At 47.9% G+C, this 22,500-nt stretch overlaps 2 protein-coding genes across 3 annotated transcripts in view; both read left to right on the forward strand.

The window, feature by feature from the left end:
* The first annotated feature begins 6,717 nt into the window (after nt 1-6,717).
* On the forward strand, nt 6,718-15,325 carry clk4b (CDC-like kinase 4b). Of its 2 annotated transcripts, XM_084449392.1 has the most exons (13): nt 6,718-6,812; nt 7,405-7,568; nt 8,580-8,841; nt 9,463-9,553; nt 9,930-9,996; nt 10,213-10,329; nt 10,729-10,895; nt 11,032-11,126; nt 11,485-11,614; nt 12,722-12,804; nt 13,171-13,250; nt 14,045-14,135; nt 14,957-15,325. In XM_084449392.1, exons 2-13 carry the CDS (start codon nt 7,405-7,407, stop codon nt 15,104-15,106), a joined length of 1,497 nt encoding a protein of 498 aa, XP_084305518.1. In that variant the 5' UTR covers nt 6,718-6,812; the 3' UTR covers nt 15,107-15,325. The 2 variants fall into 2 exon arrangements, with proteins under 2 accessions (XP_084305518.1, XP_084305519.1); XM_084449393.1 differs by lacking the exons at nt 6,718-6,812; nt 7,405-7,568; nt 8,580-8,841 and having other exon boundaries at nt 8,906-9,580.
* An 854-nt stretch (nt 15,326-16,179) lies between these two features.
* LOC311318498 (uncharacterized protein) overlaps nt 16,180-22,500 on the forward strand; it is a gene marked incomplete at both ends in the record, with an annotated part of 57,691 nt that continues 51,370 nt past the window's right edge. Inside the window, 2 exons of the mRNA XM_084449848.1 lie at nt 16,180-16,287; nt 16,686-16,755. Coding sequence (XP_084305974.1) covers nt 16,180-16,287; nt 16,686-16,755 — 178 coding nt within the window. The remainder of the gene's footprint in view (nt 16,288-16,685; nt 16,756-22,500) is intronic.

A 22,500-nucleotide genomic window follows, 5' to 3' on the forward strand; every position in this document is an offset into this window, starting at 1 on the left:
GGCAATAAACAGATCTTGAGTCTTTTTTTGTTATCAATTATTTTTATTTTCCAAAAGAGAAAAGCACAATAATGAAGTTGCAATAATACAATGCAAACATTAAAGTAATGTACGTCTCCCTCCCCCCACCATCCTAACTTCCCTCCCTCCCTCCCCCTCCCCTCATCAAGATCTTTATATAACATCAATATATCAGATAATACAGAAGATATCAACCTCCAAAAAGAACAAGAAGCCATCCCAGGACACTCCCAGAACATATGTAAGAAAGACCCTGCATGCCCCAGAGAACATAGATCACAACGAAGAGCTTCCTGAGACGCCACCTTCTCAGAGTGAGATACACCCTGTGAGATACACCCTGAGAGATACACCCTGAAAGATACACCCTGGGAGATACACCCTGTGAGATACACCCTGGGAGATACACCCTGGGAGATACACCCTGGGAGATACACCCTGAGAGATACACCCTGGGAGATACACCCTGAGAGATACACCCTGTGAGATACACCCTGGGAGATACACTCTGTGTAGAAGGTTAGAGTGAATCCGTTTGTGGATTCTTCAATGTGCCGTCCAAGCTGTCCCAGACAGTTAACCAACAGATTTCATCATCGGTGAAAATTTAGATCTGATGGACAGCAAGAGGCCCACAAGAGGGCTCTAAGAGAGCGTTATATAGAGCAGACACTAGTCTCGACCTTACACCTACATCTAGCAGCATGTGGGGCTTATGGGTAGGGAGGGGAGAGCTAGACAGAGTGACACATGCACATCCATAAACAAAAAAGGGCAGGTGCCGAGACAAAGTGATGGAGAGCTTTGCTCGAAACGTCACACGTTTGATTCAGGTACAATAAATGCCTTAACCATGGAGCCCAGCAGTGTGCGAGTCCGCTCTCTTTCATAGGGAGGGGAGAGCCCCAGGACACACCGTATGATCGCATGGCAGATCTCAGGCACAGATAAAGGAAAAGTGAAGTACCTGGTAAATTATAAGCGGCCCCTAGATCATTAAACATTCTAAGACCGTTGTCGTCACAGATATCAGACAGGACATTAACACCTCTCTCAGCTCACTCAGTGGAGGAAAATGTTTTACCACCGGTGAGAAGGGCAGAATTATGACAGATAGGACTTCAAGTGTGCCATTTTAACAAAGATCCAGTCACCCTAGATAAAAGGAAGGACATACTGTAATAGGGCCCAGTTTAAGTTTGCGGCGTTTAAGCGGAAGACCAGAATATACCAAATCTTGTAGTCAGTGAGGAGAAGCCAGATTCTCTTCTAAAGGTGTCCATGATACCTGAGTCAGGGGATCGAGCCAAGCTGACAGTGGGTGCAACACAAACAATATGACCAAAAGCATCATTTAAAGTTGGGAACAGCTAGACCTCCATTATGTTTATTACACTGAAGAGTGGTTCATTTGATGCGTGGATGCCCCCCCCAGATTATATTATGCATCTAGTCCCAATAACGCTTGGGTGGTGAAAGGGGTATCATGTTGGAATAAAAGTTCACCCTAGGAAGGATGTCCATTTTAATAATTGAGACACATGCTTGAAGGGAGTTAGAGAGACGTGACCACCTTTCCAGGGGCGGCTGTAGCTCATTTGGTAGAGCGGGTCGTTCAGTGATCGGAGGGTCAATGGTTCGAATCCCAGCCCCGACTGTCCACATGTCGAACTGTCCTTGAGCAAGACACCTAACCCCAAATTGCTCCCAATGAGCAGGTTAGCGCCTTGCATGGCAGCTACCGCCATTGGTGTGTGAGTGTGTGTGTGAATGGGTGAATGAGAGGTCATTGTAAAGCGCTTTGAGTGCCGATAAGGTGTAAAAGCGCTATATAAGTGTAGTCCATTTACCATTCCAAGTAAGTTTCCACTTGCCTTGGAAGTTCTTAGGACTAATAGAAAACAGGGAGGAGAAGACATCCACACCCAAGTATTTGAAGCTCTTAACCACCAATATGTGAGGGTAATGTGGACGGGACAAGAGAAGAGTTAAGGGGCATCAATAAAGATTTGGTCCAATTTATTCTGTAACCTGAGAGATCTTGAGTCTTGAGTTACCACCACTACATTTTGATTTTGTTGCAGATAATTCAATCATCTTTTTAAAAAAAATCAGACCTTCAGACTTATTTGTTGCACTATTTATGTTGAAAGACTGCAGATCTCTAGCTGTGCCCGGTTCAAGACTGCGTCCAATGGCAACCTTATTTGAGAAATAGAGGACTAATATTAGCTTAAGTGTTGGTCATAAACATTATTACCTTGCAGGCCCAAAAACGGCATGGCATTTACGGGGTTATGTCAACACCATCTGGTCAGTCTATGAGATCATCAGTAGGCATATAAAAAGAACGAAAAAAAAATGTTGTTGGCACAATATGTTACAAGTTGAAGAAAAGACCATAACATTATTCGGTTATTATTCTGTGGGTTGACTAACAGAATGTAAGCGATGTGGTTTGCCAAGCAAAGGCCACCCCTCCCGAGGACCTTGGTTAAACCCTCCAGAGGATCTTGGTTAAACCCTCCAGAGGACCTTGATTAAACCCTCCAGAGGATCTTGATTAAACCCTCCAGAGGACCTTGGTTAAAGCTGCAGTACTGTAACTTCAGTGATCTGAGCTTGCTAATGGAAAGCTACTACCAGCACTAAAGGAAAATTCTGCCTGCCATGCTTCCCCTGCATGGTTTGTTGGTTTTGGTACACCCACACTCTCAGAAGGCCACAATGTCCCAGACAGGGGTGGCCACGCCTTAATTAGCACCAAATTATAATCAGGCATTAACTGCTGTAGCAGAAACAAACTGCTAGCTACAAAGATGCATTTTTCATAGAGGAGCTCAAACACTAGATTTATCATCGCAGTGTAGCATTAGGATTTTATCTGCTATCTATATTTATATATGAACTATCTAACATTTATACATGCCTAAATATAGCCCTAGCTAGGTGTTGGGTTGTTTTTGTGCGTGGCTGGAAGCCAGTGCACCTAGTATAGCGTTTGTCGGGTTATCACTCCATCTCTCCCTCCCTTACTCCCTTCCTCCCGACAATGGCTGCGTTTCCTGAAACCCTTCTTAGCGCTAAGAAGCTCTTTGAGTCTTCTTACCGCTCCCGAAAGAAGCAAACACGTTTCCCAAAACCCTTCTTAGCCAAAGACGTTCTCTCGTAAGAATGGTTTTGTAAGAAGGGTCTGGAGCGTTCTTAACACTCATCTTAGCGACCAAACGCTCGCAGATCCAGCAGCGTCAGGCAAAAGGAGATATTGATCTAACGCGCACTGTTCGTCTTATTGTGTTTTCCCCTTTTTCCTTTCTTTCATGCACCCTTTAGTGTTTAAAACTGGGGAAAACGTGAAAATCTCTCCTCTATCTAATATGGTTACACGTGTTTTACTGTATTCCTCTAATCAGAATGGATTCCTTTTATAATAAGAATGTATTATTCTTATTATAAAAGGATAATTAAAATTATTAAAAATTAAAATTGTATAGGCCTAGCACCTTTCACAGAGCCCAAGGTCGCTGAAATTTTAATTTTGATGCTGCTCTGTAGTTTGTCTCGCTATTTGATGAAGGCCTACTGCCTCCTACTTTACCAGGCTTTATATATCAAGCAATTTGAGCTGCAGTCCATGTCTGAAATAAATAAAGTTTAATTAAGTTTAACATCATGACCATGATTATTCTGCAACCATCCCACATCTGCATGCACATACAGTATGAGATACAGTAGTTCATCCCCATCAAATGTGTGCAACTACCCCTGGATCATCATATACCATAGTCTGAATTAACCAATAGCCCTAGCTGTGCGTAATTGGATGTGATTGCCACTTGGATACACCTGTTGTTTGTCATCACACACATGAGCAACGGGGAATTGGTGCATTGGGTTGCAAGCCACCACGGGCTGGCCATGTAGGCCTAGCCTGCTTGTGAACCCTCTGTATACATTGGTGCATATTCTGTTATGCACTGTGTGTATATTTAGATGTGAATATAGATGCTGTTGCCGTGCAACTGGCATATTCTGTTTTAATATCTGTTGCTTTTACGGCTCTGTGTGCTACTAACCCTTTTCTGCCTCCCCTCTCCCTAGTGCCTGGCTGCGTTCCGAATCGCATACTTCTACTTCTTACTACCAGTACCTACTACAGCTGCCCTTAGAAAGTACGTACTTTGCAAGCAGTAGGCATCCAATTGGGACATACTACCTTGTCATAACATTGCGCCTTGAAATTAGCCCACATCCGTCGCTGTCCATAACGCGACATTCGTCTACAGCTGTCCGACTCGCACATGTGACGCACATTTCCGCTGCGCACAGGATTGTGGGTCAGAATAGCCAGAAAAGCCTGCTGGCTTGCATACTGCAAAATACGACCGGATGTAGTAGGACATCCTGGTATTTTTGCCATACTGCATGTGGCATACTATGTATTGGGACATACTACATTCTGTTTTGGCATACTATATAGTAGGGTAGTAGGCGATTCGGAACGCAGCCCCTCTCTCTCTCCCTCCTACCTTCTAACCAGGCCCAGTAGATGTCCCACTGTCACCCGCAGACCACCCTGAGGCCGATAGATATCCCTGTGTCTGCTGTGGATGTCCAGTACAGCCACTAATCCTGTCCTCCTCCCTAGTGTCTCTCCCTCTTAAACTCTTAAATCCCCCCCCCATCTTTGCCCAAAAGTCCACCTTATGGCTCCTGGAAAGGCCCCCTGCCTCCTTGTGACTAGCTTCCCACTCTGTGTCGTCAGCTGTCCCTGTCCAGCCAACCCTACCCCTTTTTTTTTATCTTTTTTTTTTTTTAAACCTTTGGCTCTCTGCTTTCTGTCTCCCCACCTCTGCTTTGCGGCATTCTCTATGAGCCTGTTCTGCTAAGTGCTTACTGTGCTTTGTTATATGATTCACTTAAATATCATACTAGAGACGACAGGGATAGCTAACACATAATGGCCTACCATGTAGGCAACATCTCTGTAACTATTTGTGCACTCTCCTAGTCATGTCTCTCTTATGAAGTATCTAGCCCATGTTTACGGCTCTGTAAATGTTCTTAGACAATAGACAAACATTTTCCAGGAGCTTGCTTGATCGTCTCGTTGAGAGAGGTCAGGGAAGACATTTTTACAGCTCACTTTTCTGGCCCCCGGGTGAAACTGTTTTTTTTTTTTGCTTCCCTCTGGAATATGTAGGGGTGGGACCTACTGTATGCCCCCCCCCCCCCCACTGCTCTCTGTAAAGCGCAGTGTGAATATGTAGGGGTGGGACCTACTGTAGGCCCCCCCTCCCAATGCTCTCTGTAAAGCGCAGTGTGTTGCCTCTGTGTATGAAATGTAGCCTACTATACAAATAACACGAAATTCGGATTCGGATGAATTTCGCGGATGTTTACAGCGTGAAGGGATGGCTGTTGTATGTTCGGTGAAATTAATACTGTTTACAAGTTACTGTTGTTTCGAAATACAGAGGCGAAAGGACCTATGGTGTTTACAGGATGACTTCAGACCTTGGTAAGCATAAACCATGTAATTCCTCAACTTGAAATCCACGTCTATCATACTTAAGTTTCGTTTTTCGAGTGTACCTATAGCTAGCAACGAGCCAGGGTGCGCGCGTCAACGTTATTGACACAGAACTCTGTACTGCACAAAACAGAAATATTTTAACCTGTACTAGTCAGGGAAGCCAGGAATAGGGCTAAACATGAAATTCAGTGTCCTTATCCTTTAAGCGCGGCGCTAAGGAGGACCTTAAGAAGAGCTCAAAGAAGACGTTCGGGAAACACTCTCTTCTTAAGGCTCCGTCTTAGCGACCTCTTCTTTGGAGCCTTCTTAACTCCTTAAGAAGGTTCTTTATCGGGAAACCTGGCCAATGTTGGCCTGCATCTCTCTGTTGGCACCACAAGAGGCAGTAGTCCCAGCACACCAAAATCAAGAAGGAAACCAAAATCAACCTGCCGAGTAGAGTAGTGGTGAGAGCATTGGACTCCCACCCAGGAGATCGGGGTTTAAGACCCAGTGGGGATGACTTTATGGGACTATACCCCAAACCTCCACACGTTCATCCTTTCACTCCAACCTTTTTATCCTTTACCTAAAGTAGAGTAGTGGTCAGAGCATTGGACTCCCACGCTGGACATTCTCAGAGACTACCGTCTATGCTGAAAGAAACTCCTCTAGTCTATATGTAGCCTAGCTAATATAAACAAACACTGTTGTTTACATTTTGGAACTGATGTGTCCAGGCGACAATACCTATCTTAATTTATCATACATTATTTCATGTAATTTCAATTCACAGCTATTTCAGTGGCATGACTAGCTTCTGTCCTACCAGTCCTGAACAGAAACAAGCCAGCCACGCACATAAGCCAGGCTGTACCTGGCCTGGTTTTCACTTCACCCTTGGCCTATATGTCACTTCACCCTTGGCCTATATGTCACTTCACCCTTGGCCTATATGTCATTTATTTTTGCTGCAGTTATGGTGTATCTTATCAAAGTAGGAGATACAATTGACAACATTGAAACCTCTTAATATAACATCCATGATTGAAACACAAGCCTACGCGTGACTGTAATCAAACTTCATATCCCGTCTATCCGCTCTCACTGTCGTAAAGAAAGGCTTTGTGTCGTAAAGAAAGGCTTTGTTCCCGAACGACAGTCGCCATTTTGCTGCGAGTTCATAAACATAACGCAAGCAGAGCAAGCTCTCTTCAAAAAACGATTCTGGAAATACGGTGTCTTACTACAGAACTTGAAATACCCAGTTGTTGAGGTGGGATATGTTCATGTTTATGTGCGAAATGTTAACTAGCAAGCGTACGTCGAAATTGTCTAGTAATGCCCCAGCAGGACTTTATGTAGCTAGCTAGCTAAACTACTGTAACGCTCCGTCAGTGGACTCCTCGTCAGCACTAGGCAACATTAAGTTAGCTTAGTATTTATTGAACATTCATTGAGTCAATGTAGGTCTAGCAGTAGCAGAAATAGCTGCTCCATAAAATCCAATTACCCGGAACTGAGTTTGCTTTTCTGGTGTTGTCCCCCGCCACGGTGTATTCTTTCTAGCTGAGCTTTCACAATATTGACGAGTTAGATAGAAAGAGGAACCCCCATAAAGGTTTAGGGTTAGATGGGGGAACAGTGTAAGAAGAACCCCCATGAAGGGCTAGGGTTAGATGGGGGAACAGTGTAAGAAGAACCCCCATAAAGGGTTAGGGTTAGATGGGGGTTAGATGGGGGAACAGTGTAACTTTCATTGCAGTTGGCTTCGTCTTTACGACCCAGCTAGATGTATGGGAATGCTTGAGGATAGATTTACTTGGTCGTATTATTTTACTGACCATTTGTGTGTCCTCGTCTGGCAGATGCGAAGGTCGAAGCGGTGTCGGTCTCCCGATGGGTGGGCTGAGGAGGACGGCTGGGAGGAGGAGGAGGTGGAGGGTCGCAAACGGGCCAGGAGAAGCTCCCAGAGCGGTGAACGGGACCAGATCAGTCTGAGACAGTATCATCACTTCAAAACATACGAAAGGTAAACGGACTTTCTGCTCACCTGAATATCACATTTATTTGTGTCACGGTTAGGCGGATCATTTGAACAGAATTGCCCATAAAAACAAATTGGTTTAGTTTCTCAGCATAGATTGCCTGGTGAACAAGTGTGTTTTGATTGTATTTTGACGTTACAGGCATTTTTGAACTGGAAAGCACTGCAAACTGTTCGTGTTTGTCTAATTGTGTCTTTCTATCTGTTGCACCGTACAAAGTCGTTTCAGCCAGGAATTGTACTCCTTCGTGTCCTGTGTATTCTTGGGGTTAACTCAGATATACAAGAACTTGACATTTGAAAACGGTATCAACGTCAAAAGTATTTAATATCCACAATCCCCCATTCCTATGAATCCCAAATCATTTTCCAGATTGCATGAACAACACAATCATTTATCGAGTAAAGCACTGCATTTGACACATTGATGCACAGACATTGATGGTTATTCGAGATCCACAGCATTCTAGTGAGTGATAGAGGGCCTAGTAAGTGATGATGGATCGGAATATGCCGCGGAGGGATTTACTACTACAACATTGACTGGCGCAGGTATGGGCTCCGCTTCAGGCACGCCAGGCAGGCAGGCAGGCTGTGAGAGGGCCGTCAAGGCAGAGGGCTTCACTAGGGCCAGTAGGCCTCAGTGCTGGGGAGAGGGGGGGTGGGGGGTGGAATGCCAGTGAGTAACTCCACCTCCGGTCCGTCACCCATCCTGACCCCCGAAACCCTCACAGGTCCCTTGTAGCAAGTAGTGGCGCCAACGATCGGCATGCCTTTTTGAGTGATAATATACAAGAGTTATGTTACTAGTCTCGGTTACTCCTGGTTATTTAAAAGCGCAAACATTTCCCACTTGACAGTGATGTATAGCCACTACTGTGTGTGTGTCTGCTTTTATATATATATATATATATATATATATATATATATATATATATATATATATATATATATTAGTGCCCTAACATTCCTCTCTGGTCTTTGGCCTGGCCACAGGGGTCACCTTGACTCTGGGAGGCTGGAGGGGAGGGAGCGGCCGGCTCGCGAGCCCAGTGCGCCCCCTGTAGACCAGGGGGAGCGGAATGGGCCCAGAGGCCACCCAACCAAGGCAGAGCCCGCCAGGGCCGAGCCCGCCAGGGAGCGTGAGAAGAACAGGGACTGGCATCATTACAGCAAGTCCTCCGCACGCAGTGGGCGGAGCCACAGAAGCAGCGCCACACGCCATCGCTCCGGACGCCAAAGCCGCCACTCCGACTCGGTACGATATGCTCCTCCTCGCTCAAACCAACTCTCCCTCCTACTGTGCCCCCTAGAATAACACTAGTCTCATTTGGTCTGGTGTTCCATATTTAATTGGTATAATATTTCAAAAAATTTCTATAAAATTGTTTTGTTGAACTCTATAGTTTGGACTGTACTTGGATTACGCTAGAATAGCATTTAATTTTCAAAGCTTCTAGACCTGCTTATTCTATTTGAGCCTCAGGACCAGGAGGGTTTCTATTGTCACTTCTCTTATAATATCACTACGTCTCTTTAAAATCTCTCTTTAAAAAAACAAACAACTTCCTGTATTGTGAGAGCCTCATATCTGAAAATGTTGTTGCCATGTCTTTCTTCTGTAACACACACCATGTGGTGCCACCTGTGCGTTTCTCGGGATGCATTTGAATTGTCCGCTGCTGTCGGGGGGCGTCTGAACTGCGCGCCGACGAAAACCGTCCTCCTCTCGTCACCGAACCCCCCTGCTGCCGTATGAATGAATGGTTCCTTCTGGTTCCGGCCTGGCGGGGTGTTGATGGTCATGATGATGATGGTGGTGCCGATGGTGATGGCGCTGGTGTCCGTTGCCCCCCCCGACCCCCTCCTCCCCCCACAGAGGAGCCAGAGAAGGAAAAAGTCCCGGAGTTTTGAGGATGACGAGGAGGGTCACCTGATCTATCACAATGGACTCGTACTGAAAGCAAGATGTATAGCACACCCACCTTTCTCTCTCTGTCTCTCTATAACCCTTCTGTCTCATGTTAACTTCTCTGAGTGCCCAGAGCTTAGGCTAGCTTCGGGGGGCGGGGAGCACTGGGCTCCCCTTTAAACAACTTTTATGTTGTCAAATGGTTGAGGTTTGAACAAATGTACTTGGCTTCATCCGTTTGATTAGCAGTCAGGTTAGAGAGATTAGGTAGTTTAGTCAGGTGGTTAGTTTTGTAGTTCTAGGATTGATTAGAGAAATGCAATGTTAACCTGTGTTTGTATCCGTGAGGTGGACAGCTAGTCTAGTTAGGTTATCTGTTGTGATGCTGCTGGAGCTCCATGCTGTCGTCCTGACTGTCTTCTTCCTCTCTGCAGTTGAGATATTGTCCACTCTAGGAGAGGGAGCTTTCGGAAAGGTGGTGGAGTGCATAGACAGGGAAAAGTAAGCCACTACACCACACGGCATCCACAACATAACCCCTCTCTTCACGCACTTCGCTTTATCCTTACACTCAGCTTATTATTATATCGTCCATTTTGTGTGAGAAATGTGCAGTTTTCATAATCCGTCTCTTTCCCTCTTCCTCCGTGTCGTCCTCTCTCTCTTTGTCTCTCCGCCTTGTCTCTCCCTGTCCCCCCGTGACCACCCCCTGTCCAGAGGCAATGAGCGCGTGGCGTTGAAGATCATTAAGAACATCGACCGTTACCGTGAGGCGGCCATGTCTGAGGTGGAGGTGCTGGAGGAGATCAACTCCCTGGACAACGAGAGCAGATTGTGAGTGACGACGACGCCACCGTCACCATGTTCGGTTACCGACAGCGCAGACGTCTGGTGTGACTGACTGACCTATAAGCGCCTCAAACTGGCATCCAAGGATGTATGGTAGCACTCACCACTTGAAAAAGGAAAAAAGCAGGGACAAATCTTCAATTACACCAGTTTATTGTCGGCCGTCAATTCACATAACGTTTGGGCGTCTCGGCCTTCATCAGGACATGAGATGGTGGTGGTGAGTGCTACCGTACATCCTTGGATGCCAGTTTGAAGTAATTGTTATTTTGGTTTAGTACCACAAGTACACCTCGTTGTCTGGTATAGCGCATCCAATCCTTCCTTTGAAATACTGACCTATTAGCGTGTGGTCGTCCGGGTGGTCGTCTCCTCCCCTCGTAGTGCGTGCGTGCGCATGCTCGACTGGTTCGACTACCACGGCCACGTCTGCATCGCCTTCGAGCTGCTGGGCCTCAGCACCTTCGACTTCCTCAAGGAGAACGGCTTCCTGCCCTTCACCGTCCACCAGATCCGGGTCATGGCCTACCAGATCATCAGGGCCGTCTGCTGTGAGTTCACGAGGAGCGCGGGAGGAGTTAGCCCGCTAAGCTAAAGCCCGGGGAGCCGTGGGGGTTCGGACAACGACCCGGCCGAGAGCGCGGCCTGCTGATGCTCTGCGCTCTTTGTTTTGTTCCTGCGTTCCAGTCCTCCATCGGAACAAGGTGACCCACACGGACCTGAAGCCCGAGAACATCCTGTTTGTCAAGTCAGACTATGACATGAAGTACAACGCCAAAATGGTGAGTCCCGTGTCACGGCGTTGGAACGGCGGCGATAATGATAAAAGATGGGAGATCAGCGTTCTGATTCATAGTGTTACACGTTGGAACGGCTTAGCTGTTCCTAACTGGGGAAGCGCACGTGTGTGTGTGTGTGTGTGTATTTGTATGTATGTATGTATGTGTGTGTGTGTTTGTATGTATGTGTGTGTGTGTTTGTATGTATGTATGTGTGTGTGTTTGTATGTATGTATGTGTGTGTGTGTTTGTATGTATGTATGTGTGTGTGTGTTTGTATGTATGTGTGCGTGTGTGCGTGTGTGTGTGTGTGCGTGTGCGTGTGCGTGTGCGTGTGCGTGTGTGTGTGTGTGCTATGCAGAAGCGTGACGAGAGGACGCTAAGGAGTCTGGACTTGAAGGTGGTGGACTTCGGCAACGCCACGTTTGACCACGAGCACCATACCTCGGTGGTCTCCACAAGGCACTACCGCGCACCGGAGGTCATCCTGGGTATGCACACACACACACACACACACACACACACACACACACACACACGACCCCTTGAATCCTGAAGACTTGTTGGTTTCTGTCTTCTATGTACTACCCAGCTGTTAGAGATGGCTGATGGTTCAGAGTGTAACTGTACAGAGTACACACTGACCTGGTCTAGTAGTCAGAGTACACACTGACCTGGTCTAGTAGTCATACAGAGTACACACTGACCTGGTCTAGTAGTCATCCAGAGTACACACTGACCTGGTCTAGTAGTCATCCAGAGTACACACTGACCTGGTCTAGTAGTCATCCAGAGTACACACTGACCTGGTCTAGTAGTCATCCAGAGTACACACTGACCTGGTCTAGTAGTCAGAGTACACACTGACCTGGTCTAGTAGTCAGAGTACACACTGACCTGGTCTAGTAGTCATCAAGAGTACACACTGACCTGGTCTAGTAGTCATCAAGAGTACACACTGACCTGGTCTAGTAGTCATACAGAGTACACACTGACCTGGTCTAGTATCCATCCAGAGTACACACTGACCTGGTCTAGTAGCCATCCAGAGTACACACTGACCTGGTCTAGTAGTCATACAGAGTACACACTGACCTGGTCTAGTAGTCATACAGAGTACACACTGACCTGGTCTAGTAGTCATACAGAGTACACACTGACCTGGTCTAGTAGTCATCCAGAGTACACACTGACCTGGTCTAGTATCCATCCAGAGTACACACTGACCTGGTCTAGTAGTCATCCAGAGTACACACTGACCTGGTCTAGTAGTCATCCAGAGTACACACTGACCTGGTCTAGTAGTCATCCAGAGTACACACTGACCTGGTCTAGTAGTCAGAGTACACACTGACCTGGTCTAGTAGTCAGAGTACACACTGACCCGGTCTAGTAGTCAGAGTACACACTGACCTGGTCTAGTAGTCATCCAGAGTACACACTGACCTGGTCTAGTAGTCATCCAGAGTACACACTGACCTGGTCTAGTAGTCAGAGTACACACTGACCTAGTAGTCAGCCCTTCGTTAACTAAGCGGAGCTAGGTGTATTCATGACAAGTGTGCACTTGTCTAAACAGCTGTTTTTGTTCCCCACAGAGCTGGGCTGGAACCAGGCGTGTGACGTGTGGAGTCTTGGCTGCATCCTCATAGAGTACTACCTGGGACTCACTCTCTTCCAGGTAGAGTACTACCTGGGACTCACTCTCTTCCAGGTAGAGTACTACCTGGGACTCACTCTCTTCCAGGTAGAGTACTACCTGGGACTCACTCTCTTCCAGGTAGAGTACTACCTGGGACTCACTCTCTTCCAGGTAGAGTACTACCTGGGACTCACTCTCTTCCAGGTAGAGTACTACCTGGGACTCACTCTCTTCCAGGTAGAGTACTACCTGGGACTCACTCTCTTCCAGGTAGAGTACTACCTGGGACTCACTCTCTTCCAGGTAGCGAGGGGGCCAGTAGGAAGAGACACGGACCATTTCTGACCATGCGTACAACCTGGTTGGGTTGAATGTGGACTAACGTTTCTGTCTGCTGTGTTTCAGACCCACGACAGCAAGGAGCACCTGGCCATGATGGAGAGAGTGCTGGGGCCCATCCCTGCCCACCTGCTGCAGAAAACCAAGTAGGTCTCACTTGCTGCTCTGAAATAAATGTAAAAACACGGGCTAGGGTTGCAAATTTCAAGGAATTTCATGAATCGATAACTGTTAACCTCAACAAACGATAGTTGATTAATTGATAAGAACGTCCCACGCTGGACTGCACTTTGCTCGCTTCATTTTTTTTGTCGTCTTCCGCTGTGTCATTGAAATGTTCCGGCATTCCAATTTACCTTCACTCCATGGCGTGGCGCCCTCATGTGCAGTCAGACCTTAAATCATTATTACATTTCACACAACTCCCGTTGATAATGTCTGTTCAAAAAAAAAAAAAAGAAGCTCCATTCCATTAACAAACAATTAATCGAGTAACCAAATCTTACTTGATTCTTATCGGCAATCGTCGATTAACTGTTAACATCCCTAACACGGGCTGAAGAATGTTCTGTGGTCAGTGGATGGGTGTGATTATTGTGTCCTTGACGATGGTATCCGCCTGTAGGAACCGTTAAACATCAAGTCCGCTAATTCCCTAGGGATTTAAGGCCTTGTTTAAAACCCACCTTTTCGATCAAGATGTTCTCTAAGTTAGTTTGGTGCTGTTGTGTGGCTGAGGTGTCATGTTTTAATGTCCCCCCGTCTGTCTGATTGGCTGGTTGTTTGTAAATGTCATCTTAAATGTTGTCCTGTATATTTGTTTTTTCTTTCCCCGGGCTGCGCCCCGGGCCGATGTACAAGTTGGATGGGGGGCGCATTATGACTTAAAATATCCTCTCCTTAAAATATCCTCTCCTTAAAATATCCTCTCCTATCACAGGAAGCGCCGGTACGCTCATCACGAGCGCCTGGACTGGGACGAACACAGCTCCTCCGGACGATACGTCAGGAAGCACTACAAACCTCTCAGGGTAACGCTCCCTTCACATGGCTAGATCAGGAAGCACTACAAACCTCTCAGGGTAGCGCTCCCTTCACATGGCTAGATCAGGAAGCACTACAAACCTCTCAGGGTAGCGCTCCCTTCACATGGCTAGAACAGGAAGCACTACAAACCTCTCAGGGTAACGCTCCCTTCACATGGCTAGAACAGGAAGCACTACAAACCTCTCAGGGTAACGCTCCCTTCACATGGCTAGAACAGGAAGCACTACAAACCTCTCAGGGTAACGCTCCCTTCACATGGCTAGAACAGGAAGCACTACAAACCTCTCAGGGTAACGCTCCCTTCACATGGCTAGAACAGGAAGCACTACAAACCTCTCAGGGTAACGCTCCCTTCACATGGCTAGAACAGGAAGCACTACAAACCTCTCAGGGTAACGCTCCCTTCACATGGCTAGATCGCTCACCATTCCACAATCAGACAAATCATTGTTTATGTCATCTTTTCCTAATCTGTTTTTTAAAATTCTTAATAAATTCAAAAAAAATAAATTGATAATCTTACTGTTTTTATCCGGCACTTAACATCTTGCCCAGGGACAGCAGTTGAAAACTAGCTACTCAGCTAACACTGGCGCATAACTATGAGGGCTCATTTACTAAAATGTTCCTAAAATTGTTGATTGGTGTGCATTGTCCCTGTAAAAAAATAAACGGAATAATGTCAAGTAAATTTGAAACGGTCGCTGTGGGAGGGGCTGCTCCCCGCTCAACAACCAACCGGGGATGCTTGTGTGTGTGTTAATCCTGCCGGTGTTAATCCTGCCTCCCCCTGGCCTCTCCTCAGCAATACATGTTGTCCAAGAGCCAGGATGACGAGCAGCTGTTCGACCTGATCCAGGGCATGATGGAGTACGACGTGGCCAAGCGGCTCACGCTGGAGGAGGCCATCTGGCACCCTTTCTTCGACATCTTGAGGAAGGACCGCCGGAAATGACGGCGGCCTGTTACGCACACACACACACACACAGGCGGGCGCATGTGCGTACACACACCTTGCAGCATTTCTATATTCCAACGGAGACTTGTATAGACTGCATCAGTCCTCTGAGATGACCTGTGTGATGACCTGGGGCTGGACTCGACTGTTTTCTAAGCTTATATTTATGTTCAACTTTACTGACGATTCTTGTTGATAACTGTGACTATTGAATAAACCTGCTTGTTCTCAAAGGGTGTCTTTATTTTACATAAATTAATGGCCTTCTTTCATGTAGTGAGTGAGCCTTGGAAATGAATCTAGGAATTTCTGCATCTCTAGTTTAGAGCCATTACATTCTATCTGGAGAATAAATATTTTCTGTTACTGATATTAGCTTAGTTTATTTTGTGTCCGGATGGAGCAATTGGATAAACCGTTGGATGTATCGGTACTTCTGATTCTCGAGAAGTTAACTTGTAGTAGCAGTTTTCATCCAGTTGATGGCAACAACGTCTCAAATTGAGGGGATTCAAATGGATTCGGAGCAGGGAGATAGTCCTATACTGACGTCTAATTAATTGACGCGCTAAACTTTCGTTTTTCTCACAGACCTTGTGTTTTACAGTAGCTTAGATTTAGACTTTAGACTAGAATTCAGGCGGTTCTAGGGGAGGCGGCAATCACGACGTTCCCTGGCCTAATTAGGCTGGTCCACCTCAGCTGGTTTGGGTCTGGACCATCTCAACCCGCTCATCACATCCCCGCGTCTGGTGCAGCGGGTACACGCTCCGCCTGGCTGGGATCCCAAGATGCGCATCCACGAAGCGCTCATTCTGATCAAGGTTTCGCTACTGTAACAAAGTCGTTATTTCATCTTTGCATCTCTAAAACAGGAAAAGGACGGAAAGAGTCTGTTTTTAGAAGGATTTTACAGTTCTGATACTTTAGGTGCTGGTGTCTTCAAAATGGGAACTCCGACACAGTCAGAGGAGAAAACGACGCACTCTAATAATATGGAGAAATTACAAACTCCACACTATTTGGGCGTTTTGCCTACGGTCTTGTATATCGTGTTGTCGTTGAGTTCCATGGCATTCTGTTTGTTGGTCAACTTCAAGACATCTCACCTGGAATACAGAGTTCACGCCCTAGAGATGGAGAGAACAGCGCCTAGCACTCCGGATGAGGGACCCACGGTACCTGAACTTCAGGACATGATTGAAAAACGTGTGCAAGAGGTAGGATTTAATTTAAAACGAAAGGTTCGATTGAAGATACATTCCTGAAGTTGTTTAATTACATGTAATTTGCTTTAATGAGAAAGACGAGTTTTTGTTTGTGACACAACACCAGGCTAATTCATTTCACACGACACCATTAAGGCACAGTATCCTACAGGTGTTTCACACATTCTTTACTCACACCACTTTTGTACTTTTCAGATCTTTCTTTGGAGATGGTTCTTTGTTGGCTAGGGTACCTTGCATAGCCTACTCATGCCACATGCGATTAATTGATTGGCTAACCCAAATATTAGTAGGAAACGTTTCACCCCATATCTCACAATAAAGCCGCCTCTCTTGTTCCGTGGCAGAGGCTGAACCTGGTGCTGCCCAAACTGCGTCTGGCGAGGGAGGTCTTCCCAGAGTGCACCTGTCCCCCAGGTAAGTCTTGTTCTCTGTATGGTGGCTCCTCCCACTCTGGTATTGATGCCATTTTTGGCAGGTAGGAGCAACCCCCAGAAAACGTGATTGGGTAGGCTCAGTATAAATACCACCCACCCACCTGTGGCTTCAAATCACTTTTCTGTGGTATCTGTCTGAGGCTGTGTTTATGAGAGGTGGTCACGCATGTTTGTGAGTCAGCGGACCCGGGATCGAGCCCAGCACGGGGCGAGGGGGGGGGGGGGGGGGGGGGGGGGGGTGGAGGCAATACTGCCGAGGGACCACAGCCAGACCATGTCCACACCGACAAGCCAGTGATATTGACAAGGCCCTTATCAACGGACACAGCAGAGACATTTGGTAGATGTTTGTCGTCCAGTCGTCTGTGGTGAGACACTTCCTCCCCCGTGTGTCCTGGTGATAACCAGCGTTCCCCAGTCGGCCCTGAGCTGTGCTGACCCGCGGCCGGGGGGGGGGGGGAGTCACAGAGGAATCCTCGGTCAGGAGGCCGGAACACCGGTCTTCCCCGCAGCTTGATTCGACCATCGGTAAAAACGCTCTCCGACCGCAAGTATCTACAATACTCCTGTCTCTGGTAGTCCCAGAGCAGCCCGGTGGTCATGCGTGTTGTCCTGTGTGGAGACAGACAGGACAGACAGGCCTGAGGAACACTCCTCTGGCCCAGGGGACAGGCAGGCCTGAGGAACACCCCTTCGGGCCCAGGGGACAGACAGGAGAGGGACAGGCAGGCCTGAGGAACACCCCTCTGGCCCAGGGGACAGGCAGGCCTGAGGAACACCCCCTCTGGCCCAGGGGACAGGCAGGCCTGAGGAACACCCCCTCGGGCCCAGGGGACAGGCAGGCCTGAGGAACACCCCCTCGGGCCCAGGGGACAGACAGGAGAGGGACAGGCAGGCCTGAGGAACACCCCCTCGGGCCCAGGGGACAGACAGGAGAGGGACAGGCAGGCCTGAGGAACACCCCCTCGGGCCCAGGGGACAGACAGGAGAGGGACAGGCAGGCCTGAGGAACACCCCTCTGGCCCAGGGGACAGGCAGGCCTGAGGAACACCCCTTCGGGCCCAGGGGACAGACAGGACAGCCAGGCCTGAGGAACACCCCCTCGGGCCCAGGGGAAGGGTCCTGATCGTAGAGTTGATACAGTGAGAAGCCGCCCCTCTCACATCCCACATGTGGTAGTTATGAGGAGAACACCGGGCCCTTCACATCCACAGAACCAGGGATTTACTGCACCTCCTCGAGCGCACAGCATGAAAAATTTATAACCTCCTTCTGAATGAAAACGGCCAAACAGGCGCCTGAATTTCTACGCCCGCCCCCCCCCCCCCCCCTCTGCCTCGTATTTCTTATTGTTTGCTGTGTTTTGACAGAGATGAACTGACAGGTATACGACAGAATAAGTGCTCGTACGTGCCACAGGGATGCTGGGAAGCATTAGCTGTACCTACACTCCAAGAATGATTCCACAGTGATATACCGTATCTGCATTTGGTCCCCTGCTGTGAAGACCCCAAAATATACCTCCTCTATTTAGCACCTGGTTTTCCAGCGTACCCGTTGACAGGCAACAGGTGGTTGTGCTGAATGGATTCCTGGTCACGGCTAACTGATGGCCAGAGATAGGGGCTGGGGGAAGGTCCTCCCCCCAAGCCTGTTTGAAGGTCGAGCCGTAGCAGTTCTAGACTGGAACCTCGTTACAGTTAATCTCAGTCGTCTTAAAGCTCCGTAAGGAGGATCTGATGATCGGCATGGCAACCACAGGAGCATGTATCCACCCTCCCTCAATCCAGCACCCAGGACGTTTTAGGGAATAGAAGACTCTCCTTTCAATGAGCCTGTTTGACCGTTATAGGATAGTTGGCGCTGTGTGTTGTGTAAGTAAGTAAATAAACTTTATTTATACAGCGCTCTTCACAGCACGAATGCACAGTGCTTCACAGTAATAAGTTAAAATCAAACATAAAATATGCAATCCAAAAACACATTAAAACAAGAAACAAAAACCAAAAAAGAGAACATTGCACGCAGCAAAAAGTAGCAATTATAACTGTGAATAAACATTCAAACCAGAATGTTGAGGGTGTTGATAGAAAAGAGCAGAAGATGGAGGATCCATCCATGTTCCCAGTGTGTGATTGTCAGTGACAGCAGACTCTGCCCTGCATCTCCACGCACAGTAGTTTGCCTGTTAAAAAGGGACAGTTTATTCCAATTCATATGTTAGTATTCGTTTCCTCCAGCCTACCAGCACAAGCAGGTTCATCCAGCTAACTCTGTTCCTCTGAGCTGCTGGTACGAGCGGAGGCCAGCGCTGTGCACGTGAGGGTGGGTGGGGGGGGGGGGGATCCCCACACCACCCGAACGCTGCAGGTGGTCCCCTGAGCCCCTCTCCCTGCTCTCTCCACCCTGGGATTTCCTCCTTCACCTGGAGGAGCCGCGGGACCCCGCCTGCCTCTGGTTAAGCATCTCCATTGTGTTCAGTCAGAGAGGTGAGGACGTTCTGTCAGCAGAGCCGAGCGGAGCTCCAGGGGGTGGGATCAGACGGGTCACTCCCTCAGCAGCCCTCTGTGGTGCAGTAAGCACCAGAACAAATCACTCTGCCTGCTCAAACACCCATCATGTGTCGCTGCTCTGAGTAATTATTTAGTTCATGCCTCATATGTATTTACTGCCCGTAGATCCAGGCAGGGGCTGGCTGGCACCAGGAGGCTGAGTGCTTTCCAGTTGCAACCTGCGAGAGTTGAATGTTTAATGTACTAGACGCCTCCCCCCCTGGTCATTATGACATCAGCTAACATCTGTAACTTCTGAACTCTCCCTATGCAGTATTTCTCCAGTCTCTGACAGTAAACGTAAAACGTTACGTAAAACACTCTTAAAGACTTAAAGGTAGGGTAGGCGACTTTGGAGAAACCATTAAGAGTGAGCTAGATTTTGAAAAATGCAACCGACCAAATCCCTGCCCCTCCCTTCAGGCCTCCCTCCAACGCTACTGCTCCAAACTGGGGGGAAACTTATGACCCTCGCTACTAGGCAGGTAGGCGGGTTGACAGGCAGGTAGGCCATCCAATCATTTCAAAGTGGTACCTCAAAATGATTGACTGGACTTATTACAGTCCTGAGACTTTATGGATTAATTGAATTTTTGTGGCAGATAATTGTATTATTGTTTGCTGTCAGGGTCGAAAGAGAATTGCAAAAATATGTAACAAAAAGTGCTTGTGAACCAAATGGCTTACCTCGCTCCCAGTAAGTGCATAAATAAGCCAATATCTTGGAGTGCCCCTTTAAAATCTGTATAATAACACGTACCGTTCATAATGCCGTTATAATTACCGAAGCACGTTTGCTTCTGTGTAGACGACGTATCAGAGCCATGTGGTGGCGTGAAGCTGGGTGACCTGCCTCAGGGCTTCTGGGACGTAAACAATCTGGCAGCGGGCGACCGAGCAGAGCAGACAAGCCTCAGAGATGTGTGTGCTTACGTGTGTGTGTGTGTGTGTGTGTGTGTGTATCACTGTGTTTATATGATATGTTTTTATCCTTCTCCTTTTATGTAAAACACTATGTGCTACATTGATTTGTATGAATTGACATTGACATATATGTGTTAGTATGTGCTTCCCGTACACTACAGAAGATTTGGTTCATCTCCTTAACCCTGCATACTTTTCACCACAACATGAGAAACGCTAAACCCCCAAGAAATCACTCCTCCAGTAGGAATGACAACATAGTAGGAATGACAACACATAGATAGCAGGAGAAAGGGAGAATGCAACAAAAATTCTTTGAGCAGCAAAAATGTAATTGACTTGAGTACTTTGAGCCTTGTTAAACGCAGCAATGGCTCTGCTTGTAAGTGCAGACATGCAGTCTAGTCCAGTCCAGTCCAGTCCAGTCCAGTCCAGTCCAGTCCAGTCCAGTCCAGTCCAGTCCAGTCCAGTCCAGTATGTCTGTGTATTCCACAAACATCTTGTGTACAAAAAGGAAATGGAGACTGATTCTCAATGTTTGTTGAAATAACCGGTCTGTACATATTTGCCTCAAAACACGAGCAAAGAAACAATAAAAGTTTGGTCCTGTAACAGTTTATTAGAAGCATCTGTCCTTGGACGGTGGGAGGGCATGTTGGCTAGCGTTCCTTCTCTCTCCCTCTTCTACCCTCTCTACTCTCCTCCTCCTCCCCTTCTCCTCTCCACCTCCCGCTCCCCCCCCTCCTCTCCCCCTCCCGCTCTCCTCTCCCCCTCTCCTCTCCCCCTCCTGCTCTCCTCTCCACCTCCCCCTCTCCTCTCCCCCTCCCGCCTTCCTCTCCACCTCCCCCTCTCCTCTCCCCCTCTCCTCTCCCCCTCTCCCCCTCCCCCTCTCCTCTCCCCCTCTCCACCCCCTCCCTCCTCCCTCAGGATTTCACAATTCCATGAATAAACGTGAGGCCTCTAGCTCTCAGTGGGAAGTGGGGTATGGTAACCATTATAGCACGTTGAGTTTAATTATCCGGGATGGGAGGTGAAGGAGTGGTGGATGTTGGGAGAGAGAGAGAGAGAGAGAGAGAGAGAGAGGGGAGAAGCCTCTCAAATCACACCGTGCTCGCACGTCCGTCTTGGTGGCATGGAGGACTTTCCTTGCTAGTTCCACTGAGATACCAAGCTGTCTCTGAGACGATCCTCGCTTGTGAGGAACAGTATTGTGTTTCACTTTACATGTGTGTGTGTGTGTGTGTGTGTGTGTGAGTGTGTGAGTGTGTGAGTGTGTGCGTGCGTGCTTGTATTTGTGCTGGTCTGTCCATTCCAATGTGTTGGTACTTGCCAGCTGTTATTCTCCATTATGTTGATGGAGTCTATCCCCTTTTGAAAATCATCCTTTCTTGTTCTCATCCATCAACTCAGACACTCTTCATCTCCACCCAGCAACAACAGCAGCGCTGTTTCAAGGTCACTTGTGAAGGCGGCATCCCTCTGTGCTCTGACATCTGTGTGTTAATGGTCTGGGTTGTCAGTGTGTGCAAAGAAAAGGCCATTAGCAGCTCACCTCACTCTCAGACCACTCCTTCACCTCACTCCCAGACCACTCCTTCACCTCACTCTCAGACCACTCCTTCACCTCACTCTCAGACCACTCCTTCACCTCACTCCCAGACCACTCCTTCACCTCACTCTCAGACCACTCCTTCACCTCACTCTCAGACCACTCCTTCACCTCACTCTCAGACCACTCCTTCACCTCACTCTCAGACCACTCCTTAACCTCCCTCTCAGACCACTCCTTCCCCTCACTCTCAGACCACTCCTTCACCTCACTCCCAGACCACTCCTTCACCTCCCTCTCAGACCACTCCTTCACCTCACTCTCAGACCACTCCTTCACCTCACTCTCAGACCACTCCTTCACCTCCCTCTCAGACCACTCCTTCACCTCACTCTCAGACCACTCCTTCACCTCACTCTCAGACCACTCCTTCACCTCCCTCCCAGACCACTCCTTCACCTCACTCTCAGACCACTCCTTCACCTCCCTCTCAGACCACTCCTTCACCTCACTCTCAGACCACTCCTTCACCTCACTCTCAGACCACTCCTTCACCTCACTCTCAGACCACTCCTTCACCTCACTCTCAGACCACTCCTTCACCTCCCTCTCAGACCACTCCTTCACCTCACTCTCAGACCACTCCTTCACCTCCCTCCCAGACCACTCCTTCACCTCACTCTCAGACCACTCCTTCACC

Source organism: Borostomias antarcticus, assembly GCF_949987555.1.
Source record: "Borostomias antarcticus genome assembly, chromosome: 15".
Lineage (NCBI taxonomy): Eukaryota > Metazoa > Chordata > Actinopteri > Stomiiformes > Stomiidae > Borostomias > Borostomias antarcticus.

Excerpts from the sequence above, each read along its gene's own strand:
- clk4b (XM_084449392.1), top strand. The coding sequence starts at position 7,405 with ATGCGAAGGTCGAAGCGGTGTCGGTCTCCCGATGGGTGGGCTGAGGAG. Across the intron at positions 9,554-9,929 it reads ACTCGTACTGAAAGCAAGAT|TTGAGATATTGTCCACTCTA; the intron begins GTATAGCACACC and ends TCCTCTCTGCAG. Across the intron at positions 10,330-10,728 it reads CTGGACAACGAGAGCAGATT|TGCGTGCGTGCGCATGCTCG; the intron begins GTGAGTGACGAC and ends CTCCCCTCGTAG.